General features: G+C 34.2%; 1 protein-coding gene across 3 annotated transcripts in view; it reads right to left on the bottom strand.

Moving 5' to 3' along the window:
- The window catches only part of tmem266 (transmembrane protein 266), a 67,666-nt gene that overhangs the window by 28,562 nt on the left and 14,083 nt on the right, over positions 1–25,021 (bottom strand). Inside the window, exon 3 of one of the 3 annotated variants that reach the window (XM_058766832.1) lies at positions 17,226–17,414. The exons of 1 other annotated variant lie outside the window; for it this stretch is intronic. In XM_058766832.1, the coding sequence (XP_058622815.1) occupies positions 17,226–17,414 (189 nt within the window). Of the gene's footprint in view, positions 1–17,225; positions 17,435–25,021 lie in introns of all 3 variants that reach the window. One more of the 3 variants, XM_058766833.1, reaches the window with a different exon arrangement.

Below are 25,021 nucleotides of genomic sequence, written 5' to 3'. Positions count from 1 at the left end.
TAGTCTGTGCAACCGCTCCTAGAAACTACCTATGAAAAGGTTGTTTGCATCCATATTTGACACTGGTGCCCCTGTAAGGGAAGTGCGGACCCCAGGAAGGGAACTGCTGTTCTAGGTTGCCAGGTAGATGTTTACTAGTCAAAAAAGTGCACCCCATTTCTTTATAATATTCTGACCTCTAGATATGGCCTGGGTCCCTCCTTCAGTGTAAGTGTATATCTTTCTGGAGCTTAGATGGATGTCTCTCCAAAATCTAATTCAACAAACCAACAAGCCTAGTGACAGAAGGACAGTGATTATTTGGGATTTACGGGTAATAAATAATGAGGACTAGAAGAATGTACATATGAAGGTCTTTCTGCTTCCAGAATTGAGCAGTCAAACAACACACTGACTGATTTATCGAGGGGTGCAGGGAGGTTAACGCTAACTCTAACACCAACACTCATAAGGTGTGTCTCTGTGAAAGAAAATGCGCCGTAGAGCAGAGTAGGCACCAAAAGGCTATCTTGTCTTTCCACATATTTAGGAGGTGACACTTTAAAATGGGGGTGCGTTTGAAATAGCATGCTACCATATTACCCAAACTAGGAGTGGGGGGGGGGAGTAATACAGTATGGATGGAATATTAGGTGCATTTGAAATCGCATAACAGATTAGTTAGTACGTTTGATGAGTTACGAACCTAGTGACTGTTAAAAAAGTATGTTCTGTATAGTAATTCAGAATCTCAGCAGGTCATCCAGATATTTTTTGTCTACTCTTTTATTATGAATACTATGAATTCAGACATACTACTCTTTTCATGCACTGTTTTCCACCTACTATATTGTAGGCATATTTAGATGCAGGGCCGTATCCCAAAATGCTCAAATTGACCTTCTATTTCTAAAAGTGGTCAGTCTCCTTATGCTTTCCATCTGAATAGCTGAACATTTGTATCATTGTGCAGTGAAATAAAGTATGGTATTGCAGTTCTGGCTGTAGCTGCATTAGTCTGGAAGGGCAATATAAACAAAGTGCGAGACCGCAGGGACCAGGAGCCGTGGTGAAACATGCCGATGGCTGGAGGTTGTTATTTTATGCTGAGCGAGCAGCAGCTAGTCAAACTCAAACCCCAAACCGTGACCTGTATTAGAGTAATGGATGAACGAGTCTGAGGTGGGAAAGTTCAACCCAAACTTCAGCACAAAAAGCCGCTGTGTAAGAAGGACACTGGCTGTCTCCAGTTCCAGAGTGGAGCTATAGAGGGCGATTGGATCTCTTTCACCTTCCCTCCACCGAATCCTGCCGAGGTCACAGTGAAGCCTGATCCTGGGTCATATGAGAACGGGACATGCCCTCCCTGGCTCAGACTAAAGGTGAGGGCTAAACATTCGGGCACGTGTAGGCAAGTTTCTGACATAACATAAAGAAAAAGACTAGTGATGCACTGAAATTTTGGAAACTGGAAATATAACAGCAAAAAAATATTTTCAGTTTTGGCTGAAATAGTTTTGGAGGACCAAAATCGTTGACTGAGACAGTGACATTTAATTAGCGCTTCCTCGATGACACATTTTGATGCAGTCAGTCTCTATTTCATGTACACAGGTAACAACAACTAGCAATACATATCCGCAGTGTGCATGCACTTCATTGTGACCAAAACTTATGCTAAAGCAAAACGTAATTTTTTTTGGACTCTGGGTGACCCGAGTTTGAGTTCTGACATGTAATCCTTTCCCAGTCCCGGTTTGGGCTGAAATATCAAGAGGGAGCTCCTGGGATGCTGTTGGCCAAATGGGTGCCCTAAGCAGAATTGTATTGTTGTGCCCCCTCCGTCAAATATTATGATAGTAAAAAAGAAAAAACCTACTATAGTGGTCAAAATAGAACTTTAATAAAACATAAAAGTAAATAAATCAATAAATTGTTATTAAATTGTATTCATTGTACACTTGTAGCTATAGACAGTTAGCCTACCTATGGCTATGATTTTATTAATACAGTTGTCACTCACTCAGGGTCGGAGCTGTGATAAAACCAAAGACTGATGCCACTGTCAATCAACAATCGTGGGAGGGGCATGTGCAGAACTTCGTCATTTTTCCAAGAATCTGAGATCAGCTTGATAAAAGAAAGGGGTTTGGATTTATCGAGATTTTAAAAAAAGCACTGGGTGGATTTTTATCATTATAGGGTGGTTGTGTACGCACACTGCCAAGACACATTTCAGTTCAAACAACATGTAAAAGTGAATTTTGCATCCGATGACCCCTTTAAACAAGGACTTGATCCTCCTGTGTAAGTGTAACAACAGCAATTACCAGGCCTTTGGCGCCCTTTGAAGGCATTTGTAATAATATGTAATGTACATTAATTGTTTATTTTGTATTACATTATGTATTTTAGCAGTGTTATTGAATGAAAACATGCAATTATTTATAATTAACCAATCATTATTGCCTCATTGTTTTTATATAATGCATTTTAAGTCATGCAAACTAGAATATTAAGGCAGATGTGTTGTTGGTGAAATTATTACTGACATTAAAACACATTATTAACGTCAACAGCCAAAAAAGTTTCACAGGATTATGAACGTAAGTTACCTGAAAGTGATACACAGGCTTCATCTTGGGCTTTTTCTTTTTCTTTTCTCTGCACCAGACTGCTGATGTCTTTTCCTGGGCATAGTTGTCCCATCAATTATAAACATTTGCAGTCAGCCGCAAACATAAGATGCGAGCAATCGCAGGCGCAGATGCTGGAATGGCACGCCATGTGTGCTTAGTCTACTGCCTACTGCGTTCACAGTAAAATGCATTTTTTATAATTATATATATGTTCATGTTTAGATTTTTATTTATGTATATGTATATGTTAATATTAATATAAAAAGAAAGTTTTTTTTTGTGCTACTGGGATGGTGCCCCCCTGGGAGTTGGTGCCCTATGCAAACCGTGTACTCTGTGTATAAGGGCACACATATTGAACATTTTCAAAAATTAAATACATTTTCAAAGGTATTTATTTATTTGAACAAATATCATGAATTAATTCCAAAATATGTTTTTGGGGGAGTTGCACCACATGGAATGCCATTTCAATTTAATGAATAAATATGTCATGTGGCGTAACCATAAAGTAAAATGTAATAATATGACCATATGACTGCATTTTACAACTTGAACTAGTCTTGTCATAAAAAAATGACAACTTATCCAATACACAGATTACTGACAAGAGGTGCTCTACCAACGAAAGAGGAGGTGCAACCAAAAATCAAAAAGACATGTCAGTTAGAAAAGGTGCAGCACTCACTCTTGAAAAGATCAAAACTTTATTGGTTAAAATGACGTTTTGGCCATTATCAAGGCATTGCTTATCAACTTATCTGATACATAAAAGGGATAGTTGACCCAACAATGAAAATCCTGTCATCATTCACTCAAGTTGTGACACAACACAAAAGAAGATATTTTAAAAAGTTGATGGTCCCCTTTGACTTCTATAGTATTTTTCTTTTTCCATACTATGGAAGTCAATGGGGACCATCCACTGTCTGGTTACCCATATTCTTCAAAATATCTTCTTTTGTGGTTAACAGAAAAAAGAAACTCATACAGGTTTGGAACAACCTTATAGAGTGAGTAAACGATGACAGAATTGTTTTTTTTTTTCCGGTGAACTATCCATTTAAGAGACTTATTGACCTTGACACCAATGATATAATTTTTTCCCTGTTTTATTTTTATCTGCATTTTGGTTGCATAGCATGACTTTGATTTGCTGGGTGGTGGAGGACCATTCTCAAATGTTAATGAAGAGTGAAGCAGTTTTGCTCAAATCTGACAGTCTGATATTTGTGCCAAAATACTTTCATTTTCTGACATCCTTCTTTGACTATCATCTCGACATGCCTGACTGGAGATTTAAAGAACACAAATGACTTTCAAATACTCAATACCACACGATAATGTAGACACATACATTCCCAAATGTAAAATGCTAATTTGCACTTTAGCTAACCCTGCGTGCATACACCGTACAGTGGAAGAAGCAGGGAGGAAATGCGTTTGCTGGAGTGGACAGGTTTATAGAGACATCAGTATCAGCACTACGTGAGTCGCAGGAGAGACAGATTGAACCACAGCAAACAGCCGACCGGAGAGGGCTGAATTACACCATGAAACTGATCGATCGTGAACTGGAGAAATGTGCTGTCATACATGCCTCTCGGTCAAAAACTGATTCTCTCGCTCCTGCGCTTGCTCCAGGAGAAAAATGAACAGGGAAGAAAACTTTGAGGCTTTATTCTGAACTCTAGAGGTGCCTTGCTGTCTACACACTGGCATTGCTGTCCTAACCAAAACAGAACTTAAAAACGACTGATTTGAAATGTTCTTCACAGATAACAGTCATTTGTGTACACCACACAGTCATGCTTTTCGTCACATGCAAGAGAGTGTCAAGGTTGATTCCAAGAGTTGGTCATAAGTAGTGTTGCCAAGTCAGGCTACTTTAACACTGTTTCGCGGGTTGTTTTACATGTCCGCGGGTTGACACAACCCCAATAACGCGATATTTAGACCCTGTAATGCGAATTTTGCCAGGGGAACCTCGCCAAAAAACTTTGTTCGCCAGAACAACATTGGGCTAGTTTTGCGTAGCAATTGGGTGGGTTTTGTTGTGAAAACCTGGCAACCCTGATCATAAGCACGTGTAACATTACATGATATTCTAAAAAGTACAAAAAGATATGCAAAATATTGTCGGTGTCGATAGCCTGGTGGTTAGTGCGCCTACATATAGAACAACTGTGCTCACGGCGACCTGAAGTCGATTGGGTCGAATTAGTGCAGTTTTATTAGATGGTACTACATTTATCAATACTTTTTGGTATTAAATAAAAAAGAAGCAGGGACACACAACATATCTTATCTTATTTACTTTTATGCTCATTTTCCCAATTTGTATAACAAATTAAATTTAATAACACTGTTAAGTGTAATCTTTAACAAATCTCAAAATAAATATCCTTTTTTGGAATATTCATCTTAAAATGAATATTTTCAAAATAAAATATAAAATTTTAAAATGAAATATTTGTAAAAATATTAAAAATATTTATTGGTTGCTGACTATAAATTAAAATGTTTATTTTACAAAATTACAATATTTTAAAAATATTTAAATAGTTTAAATATTTTAATATATTTATTAGTCATCAGCCATACAACTAAAACACTACAGAATCATTTACGAATAATTTAACAATATTTTAATATATTCATTAGTTAACATTTTAAAAATATGAAATTTTAAAAATAATTATTGGCTTGCTGATATCGGTGCCTTCCAATATATATAATACTCAGAATTATAATTTCCCTCAATTTCTTTCACTATTTCATGAGAACAATTTCACAGAAATTGTTGCAATGCATTCTGGAATTGCCTTTGTGAAGGATACATAATGCAGCCTTAGAATTTTATAAAAATGCAGCATAAACTGACTGACGTAATACACCGTATGATTGTACAACTTTTTAAATGGTATAAAAGGCAACATGTTTTATTGTTCATTTTAAGAGGAATTTTTCAAATCAATACTGTACACGTCACATGCATTTTATATTATGTTTTATATCTGCTTTAAATTATAAGATTTATACATCAGCAGTACCTCTTCTTCATGAAATAAATGCTCTGCAAAAATAAATCTGATTTAGCTTGAATCCAGACAGAATCCGTATATAAACTCATACAGTATAATTACCCATGACTTACAAAGCACTGACTAAAAACACAAGGAAGGCAGCAGATGGAGCAGCCAAGCATATGTTCACATGGACACGTACACCACGGCTTCACTAGAAGCTGAACTCGGCCAGCGAGTCTCCGGCACCAAGAGGTTGAGAAGGCATCAAGTTGGTCTCTGAGGAAATCACTTTTAGAAAAAGCAATCAAGGAGCACAAAGCTGTACCACAAGCGCCTTCAAGCCTCCACATAAATCACCCTCACTTGCGGTAGCATTAACGGCATCGCGTTACTAGCCTCAGTAAACTTCAGCGAGGGTCTTGGCTTTTAGAGAACAAATAAAGGGCAAACAAAAACAAAGAACATAGCCGCAAATCTTCACCAGAACCGATCAGTGTTTTGACAGATATCTCAATTGCATGTCACTCTCAAAACCCCCATCTCATTAGTAATCCAACCCATAGTAGCGGGAAAGCCATTACTGTTGATTCTAGAAATCATTATTGGCATGAGCCGGTGAAAAATAGATCTGAGTCTGCCTGCAATGGCTTGATCTAAGCCATTATGTTCCTTGATAGGCATAATTTTTAAAAAGGAAACTTACAGCCTTCACATAAAATAAATAAATGAAATAACATAATAATCACACAGCATACATGAGATATTTCCAAGAGCAATAATCACAATCTATAATGGTATGGTTATATGGTTTCATCATACAGCACAGCTGATTCACATTCACTGCTGCAGAAATGGAAAGAAAATGATAAACTGGAAAAAATTTTGGCATGGAAGCCTGTTTCAGCATCAGAGGGAACACTGTAAAAAGTGATAAGTTGACTTAACTTAAAAAAATTGAGGAAACCCGTTGCGTTAAAATTTTTAAGTAAATGATCATTAAAAAAAATAAATTAAGTGAATTATCAAGTTCACTTAACTTTTTTTTTTTATTATTATTATTTACTTAATAATTTTAAGGCAACGGGTTTCCTCAATGTTTTTAAGTTAAGTCAACTTATCACTTTTTAGAGTGAAAAAAATAATAATAAAATGCTTACTGTGACTTAATTTTTCTGAATTGTGACCATTTTTCATAATGGTAACTATATCTAAGAATTGGGACTTATTTCTCACAAACTGTTCTCACGATTGAGACATTTTTTGTAATTCTGCTGTTATATCTCAGAATATGTCTATTTCTCATGATTCTGACTTTCAATCTCACAACTGCAATTTCTTAGAACTGTCATTTTATCTCAGAATGTGACTTTAAATCTCAAAATTGTGACTTCATTTCTTGTATTTGTGGTTTTTATTGTAAGAATGTGACTTTGGATCTTACAACTGTGACTACATCTTACAAATTAGACTTAATTTCTTGTAACTGTCTTTATATTTTAGAACAAGACTTTAAATCTTACAATGGTGCCTTCATTTCTTATAGTTGTAGTTTTATATCTCAAAAAAGATGAAAATTACCCCATGATTTACTCATTTTTGGGCTTCAAATTCTCAGCCCCCATTCACTGCCATTATAAAGCTTGGAAGAGCTAGGACATTTTTAAATATAACTCAGATTGTATTTGTCTGAAAGAACAAAGTCATATACACCTAAGATGGCTTGAGGGTGAGTAAATCATGGGCTAATTTTTCATTTTTAAGTGAACTATCACTTTAATATTTCATGATTCTGACTAAATCTCATGAATGTGACTTCATTTCTTGTATTTATGGCTTTTTATCTCAGAATGTGAAAAATAAATCTCACAAAAATCATATAATTCCTTTTATTTGTAGCTTTTTATGTAAGAATGTGACTTTGAATCTAACAATAATGACTAAACTTCATTTCTTGTAACTGTGACTTTATACATCAAAATATGACTTTAAATCTCACAATTGTGGCTTAATTTTTTCTAGTTGTAGTTTTATATCTCAGAATATGACTATATCCCAATATTCTGACTTTAAACGACTATATTTCTTGTAATTGTGGCATTATATCTTAAAACGTAACTGTATCTCATGATTCTGACTTACACAATCTCACAATTGTGACTTAATTTCTTAGAAATGTGCATTTATATCTCAGAAAGTGACTATATGTAACAATTCTGACTTAAAATCTCACAATTGTGGCATCATTTCTTGTAATTGTGTCCCTACTTTTAAATGCAACTTAATATCTCACAATTGAATGAAAAATACGCCACGATTACTTTGTGATTGCTAATGTGTTTTAGAGTGTTCTGGTATAAGGTATAAATTATGCATATGTATAATTCATACCCATAATACAAATGTCAAGGGACAAGTTAGACATTCAAAGTTTAATATTTATGGTTAGGGGTGTTTTAATTCCTGTCCCAAAGTATGAGCAATGGCAAATAAATCCTCAACTTCTAGTACAGCTCCAAACTCCAAGGTCCCTCAGTCTTCAAGGTTGGCAAACTACCCCAAATAATGATAAAATACCCAATAAAAAGCCTCAAATGAATAATAATGCATAGTAATTCTTTCTGAGCCGTCTTTTGAGAATTTTCTGCTTTTATTTGCAGGTTTTGGGTCAAAAGCAAATAGGACAGACTGATTTCCAGTGACCGCTGCGAATGTCAAAAGCTGCATGCTGATCTAAGACACGCATCTCTTACATTCGCTGCTTTTAAATGTAATAGTAAAGAGAGCGGCTGGTCTCAGATCAGCAGGAAAGAGCATGCTCCACTGACAATGTCAGGCAAAGAGCAAGCAAGCAAAAGCTAAAAACAATTGTCACAGCCAGCAGACAAACCTCAGCACTCCAGGAAAGGGATAGAGAAGATAAAATACAAAGACAACAACAAAGCTAAGCATAAAATATCTGCTGAATCTCTGAGAGACTCTTTATTTGAACAGCACACCATTAATCTCATAAAAGTTATGAGGTGCTAAATTCGAGCATACATTTATCTGAATATTATTTCAGTCTTTAAATTGTAACTTAAGATCTAAAAAATGTGATTATATTAAAAATAATAATATGGCATTTTACAGATATATATAATGCATTAATTTAAAAATAAACAGTCAAGGGGCAAAATCTAAAAGAATAAACATTCATTTATTAAATAACATTACATTATTAAAAAAAAAAAAAATGATGTAATTAATTAATAATAATAATAAAAAAAAGTCAAGGGGCAAAACCTAAGAAAATAAACATTAATCTACAAAAAGGTTTTTGGTTAATTGGCTGGATTTCATTTGTGGATCAACAAAAAGTAAAACAAAAACGTAAAGAATACAACAAATGTCATAAACAAAAAGTTAGCAAATCGTGTGTTTTTTTGCATTACTGTAGCAAAAACAAACCCCTCAATACTCCAGGGAGTAATAGAAATAATTTTCAAAAATAAATAAATAAATTAGTTAATTAATTAATTATTAAAAAAGGCCAAATAGTTTATAAACATAATACAATTTTGTAATGTGTTGGTAAGCTGCCCATATTTTTTAGTTTATGATTTGTACATTTTTGTGAAAATCAAAATGTACAAATCTAGTTCATAAATTAAACTAAAAAATATGGGCAGCCTATCAGCACATTACAAAATTTTATTATTATTCTTATAAACTATCTAGCACTTAATAGCATATAATTTCCCATTCTTTGTGATAAAAACCAAAGACCAAGTGCATTAAAATAGGAAATCATAATTAGATGCCAATTTTTTCCTCAGTCAAGTATCTCTTGTTATTAAAAACACAGAAGAAAGCATGAATATTTTGGGCAGTCCACACGCACACCACCCCTCTGTTCCGGTCAGGAAGCCCTAGTGCCAGCACATGCTAATAATAGCCCACGCATTGGATGTCTTGCCCCTGCACTGAGACTGCCAGCTCTGCAAATGCCCCCTGAAGTTCACAACTACAACCATCCGCCCACGTGCAGCCCACCAGTGAGTGTGCTAGACTACATGATTGCTTTCACATCTGCTGTGGTGTTTGTTATGATCAAAGAGTCTGTCTTGATTAAAGGAATCATGTAGATCAAGACAAGGTGTGAGACGTTCTAGGGTCAGTTTTATTTTTATTATAAAATTAATGCTATTATTTGGCAGGGATGCATTCAATTGATCAAAAGTGTCAGTAAAGGCATTTCTAATGTTACAAAATAATTCTATTTCAAATAAATGTTGTTCTTTTGAACTTTCTCATCATCAAATGAAAAACAAAACACAACTGCACAACTGTTTTCAACACTGATAATAATAAGAAAAACCAAATCAGCATATTAGAATGATTTCTGAAGGATCATGCGGAATAAATCACATTTTAACATATTCAAACAGAAAACAGTTATTGTAAATTGTAATAATATTTAGTTCTGCTCAGTAAAGATACTTTGTTGAGCCAATGTAAATTTGTTTGTTCATGCAATGCTGATTGTCTTATTTTGCTAATAGAAAAATTCTTGTCACAGCAACTGTAACAACAATTACTGTCGTTGAGGTAATTTATTTTTACCCCTTTTTCCAGGAAGAAAAAAAGAATTTGTAAAAAGTCACCACACTATTAAATTTATGTTTGTTTACGAATGACAAACGTTTAAAGGGGACCTATTATGCAAAAATCACTTTTATAAGGTGTTTGAACACAGTTGTGTGGCCGCAGTGAGTGAAAACGACCAGCCTATAATGTTAAAAATACACCAACTAATTTTTTTATAAAACCAATAAATCATAAACAGTCTCTCCAAACGAGCTGTTTCAGATTCTCCCTCTGTTCACGTCACCGAAGGGAAAAAGTCCCGCCCATTTGTGACGCTCTCTGCCCTATTAGCATAAACACAGCCCTGAGTGAGAAGCTGCGGTCTGCAATTACTGGAGATACATACAGTGTCAGCACCAAAGAGGCTTTACAAGTGTTGTGTTTTGGGATGCACTAATGAACATAGGAGTCGCCATAATCTCCCCCCATATGAGCCGAAGACACTGTGGTTAAATTTAATTTTCGAAGGAAATATCCCGGAAAAAAACGGTAAAGTCCCCTAAATGTTTAGGAATCAATACCAACGCTTCGTGCGCGAATGTCAGATCCAGACAAAGTAAGTTTGTTTTCCAGTTGCCCTTCTGAAAGAGCTTCTTGGCTCTCTGTAAGGCTAATTGCTAAAGCTACCATTGTCTCTGCCTGTTTTCACTGATGCTGCCTTCAAGTGCTACCAGAATGATCTTAAATAGGAATGTGGTAGTTAAAAGTTGCATATGAAAGCAATGTGAGTCTATCGCTTGAAGTTGTCGAGCTCATAATCAGAAGTGGGACTTATAAAGTTTGTGATAGCATGAGACCAGCTATGTTGTTATTTTTATCCCGCCGTGCTCCCCGTCTGTGTAATTCATAAACGCAAATTTATTATGCACAGTATAATCAGATAACTGACTTTGAAACCGAGTACGTTTTTTGTAAAGATAACAGGCTTGTACTAATAGTGGAAGGTTTATTTGCAAAGGCTAGCACTGCTAATGCCGGAGCTGGAGCTCTTGAAGCTCCGCCCTCTTCTCCGGGAGCAACAGCTTATTTGCATTTAAAGCTACATACTCAAAATCAGCGCGTTTTGGCTCATACCCTAAAAGTGGCAATTTTAACAAGCTATAAAAATGAATCTATGGGGTATATTGAGCTAAAACTTCACATATACGCTCTGGGGACATGAGACACTTATTTTACATCTTGTAAAAAGGGGCATAATAGGTCCCCTTTAAGGACAACTTAGTCTAATAAGTAAACAACATTGTCTTTGTTTGTAAAGCAACTTACAAGACTAAGATATCCAGGAAAAGGACATAAGTAGCTGGACATATTCTAGGCCTCACAACTAGACACACAAACCTCAAAAACGGTGGCAATCAACAAATGTTAAAAAATGAGCTCTTTACATCACAGTACAACAAATAACTAACAATAATGATAAAACAACAACAGAAAAGTTTAAATGAAGTCCGCAAACAGAAAAACAATAATACTATAACAGTAACTGCATAATTTATTCATGCTGCAATGCATGCTGGGAACTGACAAAGCCTTAACATTTCAACAATATGAAATTATTTGTTCAGGCAACTGTGTTTTACTAGTTGGGACAACATTTGGGGTAATTTTGTTGGTTGGACAAGGGGTTTTATGTAGTTTCAAGAAAATAGCATTTTTTAGTAGTTGAGACTCAAAAGGTTTTGTAAACTGGAAAATGTGCAGTTGCATTTTTTTACAGTGATCTCAAGGACCATGCCTACGCTAAATTTAATAACAACAAGCAAAATCATTACAAATGTTTCTTTCGCTAAATAGAAAACTAGAAATAAAGAAATAATGTAAGCCATGCCTTATTTAAATACTAATATTGTTTTGCATTCACTAAAGTTTCGGGATAATAAATGAGCTGTCATTGTGGCATGTTTCTATTATTAGCTTAGTTCAAATAAGGCTTAAACTGACATCAAATCATGCAAATATGTCCTGTCCATCATTAAGTACATGCTTCAGATGTGAGTCACACCAGAAACACGATCTGTGACGTAACTGTGCTCTCGCTTTCTCTACTGACAGTTACGGGAGACGGAAACAAAGACGGAAAAAAAGCTGTTGACATGCTGGTGGGGTGAAACTCTCACAAACGGAATGTCCTGGAATAACCATAACCTGGAAATCAAGGATACTAACAGAGTGTCCTTAAACTTGATTGAGCTTTCTATGGAAATCTGTATATCAGAAAAGTAGATCATATAACTCCGCAAATCTGATGAACAGTATCCTTGACAGAAAGCATGTCCTAACAGAAAATATACCTGACAGATATACCCAGAAATATACCCAGAAAGCGCTAAGTTTTTTTTTACGACATATTCACAACAATGTATTTTGGCTGCTGTTAGGTTAAGTCACAGTACATTGTTTTTAAAAATGTCAAGAAACCAACTAAGATAAAACAAATGACAAAAATTTGTCTGTAGGTTACATATTTGAATTACGAAAATTTCATGTAAACGTTGATAAAATGTGAAATGTGATACAATTACAGCCAATCAAAATATATTTCATTTTGGACTAATAAGATATAAATCAAAAGACAACTGTACTTGTAAGTGATAGCTTTTATTGCTTAAAACGTTAAAACAAATGACATTAACAAAACTTGGTGTGTAGTTAGCAAATTTGGATTGCGAAGAATTAGTGCCAAGTGTAAACTTGACAAGGCAAAACTTCTGTGTGATGTGATTCAATCACAGAGAATTAAAACGTTTAATTGTGGAATAATGCAATGAGCCGACATAAACCGAAAGAAAAGTGTACTTGTAATAGCTTTTATCACTTAAAAATGTACTAGATACCACACCTAAAATAAAATAAATAATTAAAAGTTGGCATGAAGTTTAACGTGAATTACGAAAGCTCATAAAAAAGCATGAACTTTTAGAAAACAAAACTGCTGTGTTATTTGATACAATCACAGACAATCAGAACATATTTCATTTTGGACTAATGTGACGGGACAGCATAAACCGAAAGAAAATTGTACTTGTAAGTGATAACTTTTTATCACTTAAAAATATTCTAGATACCACACGTAACATAACACAAATGACGTTAACAAAACTTAGAATGTAATTTACATGTTTGGGTTGCAAAAAATGTAATACCATGCATAAACTTGAAAACGTAAAACTGCTGTGCAATGTGATTCAATCACAGACAATCATAATATCATTAATTTTGGACCAAAGTGATGAGCCAAAAAGCGAGAGCAAATTCTACTTCTAAGAATAGCTTTTGTCTCTTAAAATTGTTGTAGATAATATACTTAAAATAGAATAAATCAAAGACAATTAGAAGAGATTTCATTGTGGATTAATGCAATGGGACAGAATAAACCAAAATTAAATTTTACTTGTAAGTTATAGTTTTTATCAATTAAAATTGTTCTACATATCACATGTAAAATAAAACAAATAATTTTTACATATTTGGATTGTGAAAAATGGATATTATGCATAAACTTGAAAACGTGAAACTGTTGTGCAATGTGATTTAATCACAGACAATCATAACATCTAATTTTGGACAAGTGCGATAGGCCAAAATAAACCAAAAGAAAATTGTACTTGTAAGAAAAGTTTTTATTGCTTAAAATTGTTCTAGATAGCACACTTAAAATATAACAAATGAAATAACAAAACTTAGAATGTAGTTTACATGTTTGGATTGCAAAAACTTCCAAATATGAAAAAATATATGTTGAAAATAAACTTTGAGAAAACACAAAAATGTTGTGCAATGTGATTTAATCACAGACAATCAGATCATATTTCATTGTGGATTATAGTAATGGGACAACATAAACCAATAGAAAATTTTACTTGTAAAATATAGCTTTTATCACCTAAAATTGCTCTAGATGCCACATGTAAAATAAAACAAAAATGTAAACAAAACTTGCTGAGTAGTTTACATATTCGGATTGTGAAAAAAATATACTATGCTTAAACTTGAAAATGCAAAACTGCTTGTGCAATGTGATTCAATCACAGACAATCATAACATTTAATTTTAGTACAATGTGATAGAGCGACAAAAACTAAAGAAAATCATACTTGTGAGTAATATGTTTTAAATTTAAATTTAAAGTAATACATATAAAATAATACAAACACACGTAAAATAATACAAATGACGTTATTTTTCCCAACACTTAGTCATTACTTTTGCTGGTGCATAGGCTATATATTATATAGGTTCTATATTAAAGGCTCATTATGATTTAAAGTTCCCCACCCCTGAGTGTATATTTAATTAATTTAATTTAATTAATATATAATATAAAATCTTTCGTCGGGGGCAGCCTTCATTTGGATTGGGAAAAATTATTACCATGCTTAAACGTGAAAGTGCGAAACTGCTGTGCAATATGATACACAGACAATCAGGATGCCATTTATAGATTTATAGTCACATCAGGCTCAGACACAATTGGAAATATGTTTTAATTTTACATGCAATAAAATGTTTATGAAAACATAGAGTAAAAAAACAAAAAGACGTATTAAAAAAACTCTTCATGTTTTTACAGTGTCACTGAGCTGGGCTGTTATCACAGCAAAGGACAGTTATGTGTCACACCTGAGTGTATCACCTGACAAAGCGAATCATGAGAGACTGAACGCTCTGTGCTGACATCTCAGAAACACACTCACGCAATCACACACTCGAGAGTTTGTGCAGACCATCTGTCTCACACTCACACACACACAGGCGTGGCTTGTGGACAGTGTGACGGTTGCCATAATTAAGCTTATGGTGTTTGTCAACTTTCCCTGCATGTAGCAGAGCATTGCTCAGTGGCCGTCCACGGTGAGTCACGCTACCCAGACGGGACGGCAGCGGCGACTGCCAAAAACCCAGTCAGCACCATAGAGGTCTGGGTGCTCCACACTCCTAGCATGCAGCGCGGCTGCCAGATGATTTTTAAAGCCACATTTGCACACTACCCACCGAGGAACACAAATACACCCACTGAAAGCTGGCATTTAAAAATATGGTGAGAAGTGGTCGAGAATCCAACCTCCTGTGGTAAACATCCGGCATTTGAAAACAAATGGGAGATGCAGTAGGAGAGATTTGAAAATTAAACTGACACATTAAGACACTGGTCTTTGCACTTATTATGTCCAAAAAAACTGTGCCTGGTCACTTTAAATGTTGTTCAAGCGGCAAAGCAGTCCAGACCTTGTGCCGATAAAGTCTGACTCTGTGAGACTGGAGTTACACAAGCAGGAAAAAATGTTGTTCTAAAAATCTAAAAAATGACGATATGGATCACAAAGGCATGCTAGTCAAAAAAAAAAAAAAATGCTATGAATGACAGAAATGCATCCATTTATTGAAAAGCATAACGGTTTTGAAAGCTAAAACTTATTCAGTCAAAACAATTTAGGGATTTCTGTCTGTCTGAGGATAGTGTAATTGTGCAGTAACACTCAAAGATAATATTTTTTTGTCTCTCAAGATATATTTTCGGGTTGAGTTTCCATTTGAAATCTTAAAAATAAATATAAAATATCAAGCCAAAAATATTTCTCAGTGCTTTTATGGTTTATTTTTAACTGCAACACACATGCAAACAAACCTGAACTATATATTTATGCATTACGAGTCATTTCAGCATGCCAACATATTATAAACAAATTCCTTTAAAGTACTACTTTATGTCAGATGATTGTGATCTCGGCTATTTTAGATACTGCTAGTATTGTTTATAAGACATGCTGGGGCTTATTTTTACCTCACCCCTGCCAAGCATTAAATGAATTCCAGAAATTCCAGTTAAAAGTCAGTATCGTTGATCTAAGTGAGAGTATGCTGTTCTTCCTGATTTTTTGGATATCTGAATATTTCTTTCCCAGCCTGGCGTATGTTTCGCCGGAATCCTTTATCCGATGATAACTGAAAGTGGCACTGTGAAAAGAGTGCTAACAAAGAGAGACTGGCAAAAAGTTACGATAAAGTAGCCCAGAACTAAGAAAGGGTTGCTAATTTGATCTATTGGAAATTATTCATTTTAGACTAAAATTTCTAATTATGCCTCTACATTTAATATTATCATGTTTTTCAAATGATTAGTTCTTGTGTGTGTAAATACTTAGCAAAAATAGTTATGAATTTATTAAAAATAGTTAATAGTTACACATTAATATTTATAATAGTTATAATAATTGAAATTAAAAAAATATATACATTTGGGGACATTCCATTAAAAAAAATCAAAAATAATCAAAGGTGATAATCAAAAGTTTGGGATCAGTAAGATTTTTAATGTTTTTTAAAGAAGTATCTTCTTGTCATCAAGGCTGTATCTATTTGATCAAAAATATTTTGTGAAATATTATTGCAATTTAAAATAACAGTGTTCCATTTTAATATACTTTCAAATATAATTTAGTTCTGTGATCAAAGCTGAATTTTCCAAAAAACAATATGAAAAAGCACAACAGCTTCAACACTCATAATAAATCAGTATATTAGAATGATTTCTGAAGGATCATGTGACACTGAAGACTGGAGTAATGATGCTGAAAATTCAGCATTGTGTCACAGAAATAAATTATATTTTAAAGTATATTAAAATAGAACACTGTTATTTTAAATTGCAATAATATTTCACAATATTACCGTTTTTTCGGGAATTTTTGATCGAATAAATACAGCCTTGATGAGCAGAAGTATAAAATCTGAAAATAGTCTTTTTTTTTACATTTAAATTTTTTGTATATGTGTTCAAAAGGAAAAAACTGTTCACAAAGAGTCTAAATGTCTATATTCACTTCTAAGAAGTTCTATTTTTAGATTAGTTTCATAGCACTGAAATCAATGGGAAGTCCCCAATTACGCAACTGCGTAAACGTGTATGTACGTGTTTCTATGCGGTATCACTGGTGCACTAGCAGCTTCTTACCCCTCTTGGTTGTCCTCTTCATCCAGATTGGAAAGTAGCTGGGATCCGGCCAACGAGAGGTCCAGGGCAGCTAGAGGAAGGTCCCTGTAGGCGAAGCTGACCAGCTGCACTGGAGCCATGCACTGGCCTTCATCCTCCACCTGCTGGGAGATCACCTCCAGATCCGGCGCTGCCGCCTGCTGAGGGGGCCTGGGGACACATGGGACACACTACTCTATTGTCGTCTTACATGAACTGTCTTAATAAGATTACCTTAAAAATGACCTGGATTACCACAAAGACTTTACATACTGAACCACAGAGTAAATAAAACCATCTACCTGTTATCACAGATGGGAAGTCAACATGAAATGAAATCTGACACTCTGAACTTTAACACGTAATCATAATCTTTCACCAAAATGCTTTTCATCGGCCACCATCTAACCACCTTCAGAAACCACATTGATTCAACTAAACAATTTCCAATCAGTGCACTGGGAAGTTGATTCATTTGAGTGAATGAGTTCATTTGGACTGTTCATGTAATGCAAGCAGCTGACATTCATACTAACAGTCCGTATGAACTGATTCACTAAAATGACTCACTGATTTATTTGAGGCACTGTGTAAAAAGTCATGTAAGGAATTTTGAAATATTCAGTTAAGTGGAATTGTTTGCACTGGAAAGTTTTAATAAAACAGTTCTTTAGGATGGTTCATGTAAATCGAGCATTTTACTTTTCTGGACCACTTCATTCACATGAACCATCCAAAAGAACTGATTCACTAAAATGAGTCACTGATTCATTTGAGGCACATAGTTTGTGTTGGGACATAACATTGTTTTTTTAAGCACGTTTGTTTGTTTTGGGAATTTAGACTTGAAGTTTATTCTGAACACGTAAAGCAAGCAGTTTACTTGTCAAACTAATTAATTCACAAGAAGCGCTTGAAAGAAAGAATTCACTCATTAAAATGACTCACTGATTCATTTGAGGCACTGTGTTGAAGTTATGTGAGGAATTTTTGAAGTTTTTGCAGTTTATGAAGCGAAATAATTAGGTAAGTGCAGTTGTTTGCATTGGGAAGGTAGATAGATTTTAATCAATCGATCAAACTGTTCGGTACACGGTTCATGAAAATCAAGCATTTTACTTTTGAGAACTGACCGATTTACATCTGAACAAACCAATTCACTGATTCATTTAGGGCCCTGCATAAAAGTCCATGCAAGACATTGCACATGATTTTTTGAAATGTACTATTTACTTGTTCATAACTAGAAGTAAGTGTTTTAATGCTGTTAGCAAATAGTTTTTGTGGCAAATATACATAATACAAAAAATCTACTTTTCTTTTTATAATTATTATTATTATTATTTTATCCATGTTGCGGGTAACGCATTACAAGTAACGCAAGTTACGTAATCAGATTCATTTTCAATGAAATATCTGAGTTACTTTTTCAAATAAGTAACGCAACTGACTTTGTTCCGCCATTTATTCTCTGACATCTTTCCTGTACCCCTGTTGAGAGAGATTGGAAGTAAGTTCAGAGGCAGAGGGACTTCCTTTAGCCTGAGGCTTATTAATTTCAATTAGTAATGCAAACACAATTAGTAACTTTCATCAACACTGATTTCATAATTTGGAAATATGTCACAATATGGAAGCAAAATGAGTTGCGTTTCATATTGACTTCAAACAGCAAACAATGGCAGGCCATATCTCAGAAGTGTGCAGCACGAAAATTTACGAAAAATAAGAGTCCTGGAGTTAGCATATGGAAAACCGCCATGTCCGAAGGACGAAATACAAAGCATACAACAGCAATACACAAGGGGAACTGTATATATGGTACAAAGAAGATGAAAAAAAATCAAGTCACGGTTAAGAACGCAGGAGAGGTCAGGGATGAGGAGTGTGGTTTATTCCAACAATGCGTGATGCATGAGACACGAACACAATGAACGACTAGCAACAGGAGAGCGAACTGAATCATAGACGCCACAGAGACCCAGAATCCCATTATTGAGACGCATTCCCGCCGATTACCGACTGATGTGACTGCGAGACAGACGGGAAGCAGATTGAGGAATCTCAAAAAGGGCACGGCCATAGACGTGGAATATGGAAATGCGTCCGAAACCTCAATGGCTACATTGGAAATGCATGAAAGAAGATTAAGTTGAGGCCGGCGTCCCACGTGTCTAGATTGATTCCTAAACCCAGAATATTAATCACGGTCGCACCATCATACGTCGCGTTCCACAATAATGAGGCATCGGGAGAATTACAAAGCACAATATTGTGGCAAAACAACAAAGTCCCACAGTTGGATGTCATGGCCGGTTCTGCCCAGTTTTGTCTTTGATTTATTGGATACAGTGTGCTGATTCTTCTCACGTTTGCAGTCTGGGATTGCTGTTCTCAATCTCAGTGCAAACAAGGCGATGAATATATACTTCTGCAATGCTTGCTATTCACCGTTTGCTCTTGATTTTGTGGCAACTTACTGAAATAGCTCACCCAAATAGATTAAATAATGACAAAATGTTCATTTTTGGTAGAACTACTTTAATTGCAGTGAATAACATGGAGGGCATGAAAACTAGCCATCTGTGAAGTCAGACAAGCAGTCATACTCCCAAAATAAGCGGCAATGTGATAATTGTAATCATAATGTACGCTCATAACTGAAATCAATACTTGCGACCCTGAAGATGGCTTAATCAAGGGCAGAAGAAAGGACGGAACGGAGGCAGAGAGGGGCAGAAACCTGGGTTTTGGCTTCTGTCCCAGGCGTGCCGGATGAGGGGAGATAAATTATGCCAGTTCACAGAAAAAAAGAGGAGGGGAACAAAAAAGGAAGCTTGTAATAGTACAGAGATGGAGAAGGAAAACGAAGCATTGCCACTGCGAATACAGGGTCAATAGAGAGACTATACTGTACTGTATGTACAGTATGTGTGGATTGACATTGTGAGATAGTGATTTGAAGTGTTTCTGTTGGATATTGGCCCATCGCAATCTTTAAAATGTTATTGTCTGTGGACCCAAACGTGCTGTAATTTCTTCAGAAAAGCCTCTTCTTTTATCTGTGTGCATTGTGTTTTGAGCAAATAATGCATCAAACATGAATGAATGATTAATAATTGGGTGAATCTGAATAAATCTGTCTAAGTAAGACATGAACCCAAAATGAAAAGAAAGAAATAATATTTTTTGAAATACATAAGAATACATAAAGAAAATTTATTTTGGGCGGCCATAACAATTTTGCATTGTAACAGTTCATTTTCATGACAAATTACTATACTATAATAATTTAAAATTTTTTTTTTTTAAATTTATTGGAATTTAATTTTTTTAATTTGTACATAATTATTTAGCAAAATTTAGTATTTACAAAATAGTATTAGTATTTTGTATTAGGTAGTAATTATTAGTAGTTTAGAAGTATTTTATTTATTGCTTTACTTATTTTTACTGTAATTCAGTAATGGAAATGACCATTGTTAACTAAAACTGTTAAAAACATTTTTATTTGAAATATAATAAAACATAAATACTGGAAGAAAAAATTGGAAATTTTGCAATGCTTAAAAACGAAATAAAAAGTAAATCTGAATAGTTAAAAAACAACAAAAATGACATAAAGCACATACAGTAAAATGACTAAATATTAAAATAAAATTTAAATTTAAATAGAAAAAACAAAAGCTAAACATTCATAAATACTACTGTACTATAATACACTGAAAAAAATAGGCATAGGGTACTTTGAAATATTTTTCACTTTGAAATTGCAAGTATATTTCACAATAAATACTACTTACTTTCTTTTAAAACATACTCCAATAATTTTTGTTTTATTTCCAACTTCGAAAAATCATTTTTTACAGTGTAGTATATAATTATAATAGTATAAAAATAACAGTAAAATAACACTGCACCACAGTGAATGAATGAATGAATGAATGAATGAATGAATGAATGAATGAAAATGAAAACATCTGAACAAACTATGGTAATTCTTTATGTTTTATTTATTATTTTTAACTGAAGTTTGCAATAAATGGCAGTAGTGTTCTGAACATCATCAATCATAGCTTTACAGACACCAAAATGCTCCATGACAGCAGCACTTCGGTTGCACTTCTCCCCAAAATCTCTTTTCACACCCTTCATGCCGGCTGGCTGGTAAAGGACGGCCTCAGCATGTGGCGTCCCGTCCTCCCTGATGCTATCTGCACATTTGGCACTGCTTCCCACCGACTGCTAACAGGACTCTAATCAGTCCTGACACGCACAAACTGTTCAGGGCATCAAAATCACATTTCCAAATAACCACATGCAAAGCCATAGCGCTGTCAGGTACTGATGAGTGTTCGCTAGTGGCACAACGCCCACATGAGTTTCTGTTCGTCACACCGCAGGACAAGCACTAGAGGACACGGACATGAGACCAAGTTTTGATGTGATTAGAGGGGGTTACAGGAGCCTGAGAGGCGCTAGCTCCCCGTTTATCTGTAAAATCACAACCAAGCACAGCTCGGAGTGCCTGATTAGAAATGAAACGAAATCGCTTTATGACATACATTGTATTTATTCATTACTATTCTATTTATTTAGCAGATGTGCTTATCTAGTGTTGTCAAATATGAAATGCAAATATGACAAAGTATTTCAAGTTATGCAAAAAATGACATTATATATCTCCCTCTCTCTATATATATTTATGCGACATGACGTAGAAGTTCTAAAATAGAAGAGTTACTGTATCAATAAGTTACTGTGAGCAAAGTATGCAATCATGTAATCAATAAAAAAGTAACTGTAATCTGATTATGAGCATTTAAAATGTAATACAATCTATTACACATATACAAAAACAAACATAATAATTTGGAATACTTAAGATTTTTTATGTTTTTGAACCAGGCCTGCATTTATTTGATTGAAATTACAGGAAAACAGTAAAATTGTGAAATATAATTACCATTTAAAAGAACAGTTTTCCATTATAATATAAAGGAATAAATGACACTTTAAAATATATTTAAATAAAACTAATTATATTATTACTGTTTTTACTGTATTTTTATTAATCTGGAATACATAATCACATTCCATAAAGTACTTATAATTAGATTAGATGAGGTATAAAATGCTCATAATCAGATTACATACATGATTACAAACCATTCACAGTAAATTATTCGAAATGTATTGATTTGAACTAATTCTTTCTTCTAATTTAATTCTTTTTACATTGGTATGCAGGTAAACGTAAAATACATTACATTTTAGTAAGTTTTTGTTATTTTTATGTATTTATTATTTTACATTTTTATGTCTAAATTAAGTATTACCTTTTCATCAAACCATGAAACCTGACATAATGTAATGTTTAATTTACTTCATGTTGTTTATGACAAAGTATGGAACATATATTTTTTTCTATCAGTTTGGTGCAAAATAAACATATTCAAAACTCTGTGAAAAATGATTTAATGTAAAGGAAATCAAAAAGTAGTCTGATTAGATTACTTAAAATGTGTAATGTGTAATCTAGATTACACTTTATTTTAAGGTCCAATTCTCACTATTAACTATGACTTTTTCCCTCAATAAACGGCAGCTTTGCTGCTTATTAATGGTTAAGGTAGATATCAAGTTTAGGTATGGGTTAGGATTATTAAAATATGTTCATGCAGAATAAGGCATTAACGTGCTTTGTAAGTACTAATATATGCTAGCAATATGCATGGCACACACACACACATAAATACACATTTTTAATTCAGAAGGTGTTGTGCTATATCCTCTATAATTATTTTTATTTCCACTGACTGAACGACGTAAACTAGCCGGCGTCTCACTTTGCCCCCAGTGAGTTTACAGCGCACAGTCATAAATCAGCTGGAGAGAATCAATAGAAATAAATAAGAAAGTAGCCCACAGGGACGAACATTAACCCCCACCTACCAATTTTACGGGTTGCTACGTTTTCCAGCTTTATAGCTTCGAATCATCGTAAATAAAGGCTGGTTACCAAAAATATGTATTTACAAAAATACCTCAGTAGTGTCTGTCAAATGAAAGAACTGAGCTTGAGGGGACATTTTTTGTTTTTGTATTTTCTATATTTGCATATTACGTCATTTTTAGTATTTACATTTAATAATTGATTATAATAAAAATAATTACAAATAAACCATTTGCACAATTCCATCCCTTTTTTTAGACTTTCAAAGACATTGTGTTGGGTATTCCAGAAACCCTCAGGTATTAAAATAATAAAAATGTTTTGTTTATGTCAAGAAACTTAAAAAAGGAGAACGTTTCTGTTCTGAATGCACGGAACATATTGTCGATGTTTTAAGTGGAAATGCTGGTCTCTAGACAGTCGCTTCACAGAGATGCTGTAATCTTCTGCAGTATCTAAATACCTTGCACCTCACGCTGCGCTCAACCATAGAAATGCACATACGGCAAAGAGAAAGCACCTTCCCTTGAAAAGTGCGAAGCTCGACTGAACATGAACCTCAGTGAATCCGCAAGAGGAGACTATGCAAGCATGCGGAAAAATCCTCTGTCAATCACGGGTTACGTTAATTAAAGGGATACTCCACCAAAAATGTACACTTTGTCAGCATTTACTCACCCTCGTGTTGTTCCAAACCTGTACGAATACAAAAGAAGATATTATGAAGAATGTTTCTGGTTCCCATTGACTTCCATAGTATTTTTTTCCATACTATGGAAGTCAATGGCTACCAGTAACTGTTACCAACATTCTTCAAATTATCTTCTTTTGTGCTCAACAGAAGAAACTCATACAGGTTTGGAATAATTGAGCGCGAGTAAACCATGACAATTTTCAATTATGGGTGAACTATTCCTTTAATAGGCTTTTCCTTTAATAATAATGGTTCTCTTTGAAGTAAAAGTTACTGTAGGCATAAAAGCTATGATGTTGATTCTACTTACCATTTTCAATTTTTAATAACTTTATATTTCAAATAACTTCTAATACCAACTATAACAATCACCAACAACACAAATATCAAGTATATTTACAGTTCACCAATGAACAATAAACAACACTAAGCCAGACTTTGTTATGTTTTGTAAATTATTGGATGTAGAGACCAATATTATTGAAATTATTTATTCAATATATTTAATTGTTTTAATTAATATAATTAATATATGTCAATATTAACTGAATTGTTCATTTTTAATTGTTTCTTTTTTATTTTATTTTGTTTTGTTGTGTTGTATTGTGTTGTATTTATATATATTTTTTATTTTACCATGCTGGATCACAACAAGTCCAATGTGCAAACACAAGGTAAAAAAATATGACAAAAATTATGATTTTTCATTACTTCTGTTGAAAATTACATCAGCTGAACATTTTACTATTCATACAGAGGTGTTATTTTCTACTTTTAAATTGAAATTAAGTAAAAACAGTGTGGATATCTCCAGGACATTCATCTAAAGTTTCTCTTTTATATCAAGTTCCTTTAGTACAGATTTGAGTTATGAGATTCTGTGACCTTATAAGACAATAAAATGCTGTTTCAGCATGGGATGCACTAAAGTCATCATAACACATCCCTTGATGGGCTTCCATACACACTAAACACACTGCAAATCACAGAGGAGATATAATCTCTATGGCTCTGAACTCACTAGCGGTTTGCAGAGGACAATAACAATACGGTAGAAAAATGATTGTATTACGACTGTGGCCTGCAAACTATCAGTGACAGGTGAGAAGTTATTTACTACAAAGTCTA

This window comes from Onychostoma macrolepis, chromosome 25 (assembly GCF_012432095.1).
Source record: "Onychostoma macrolepis isolate SWU-2019 chromosome 25, ASM1243209v1, whole genome shotgun sequence".
Taxonomy (NCBI): domain Eukaryota; kingdom Metazoa; phylum Chordata; class Actinopteri; order Cypriniformes; family Cyprinidae; genus Onychostoma; species Onychostoma macrolepis.
This window is presented reverse-complemented; position numbering and strand designations above follow the sequence as displayed.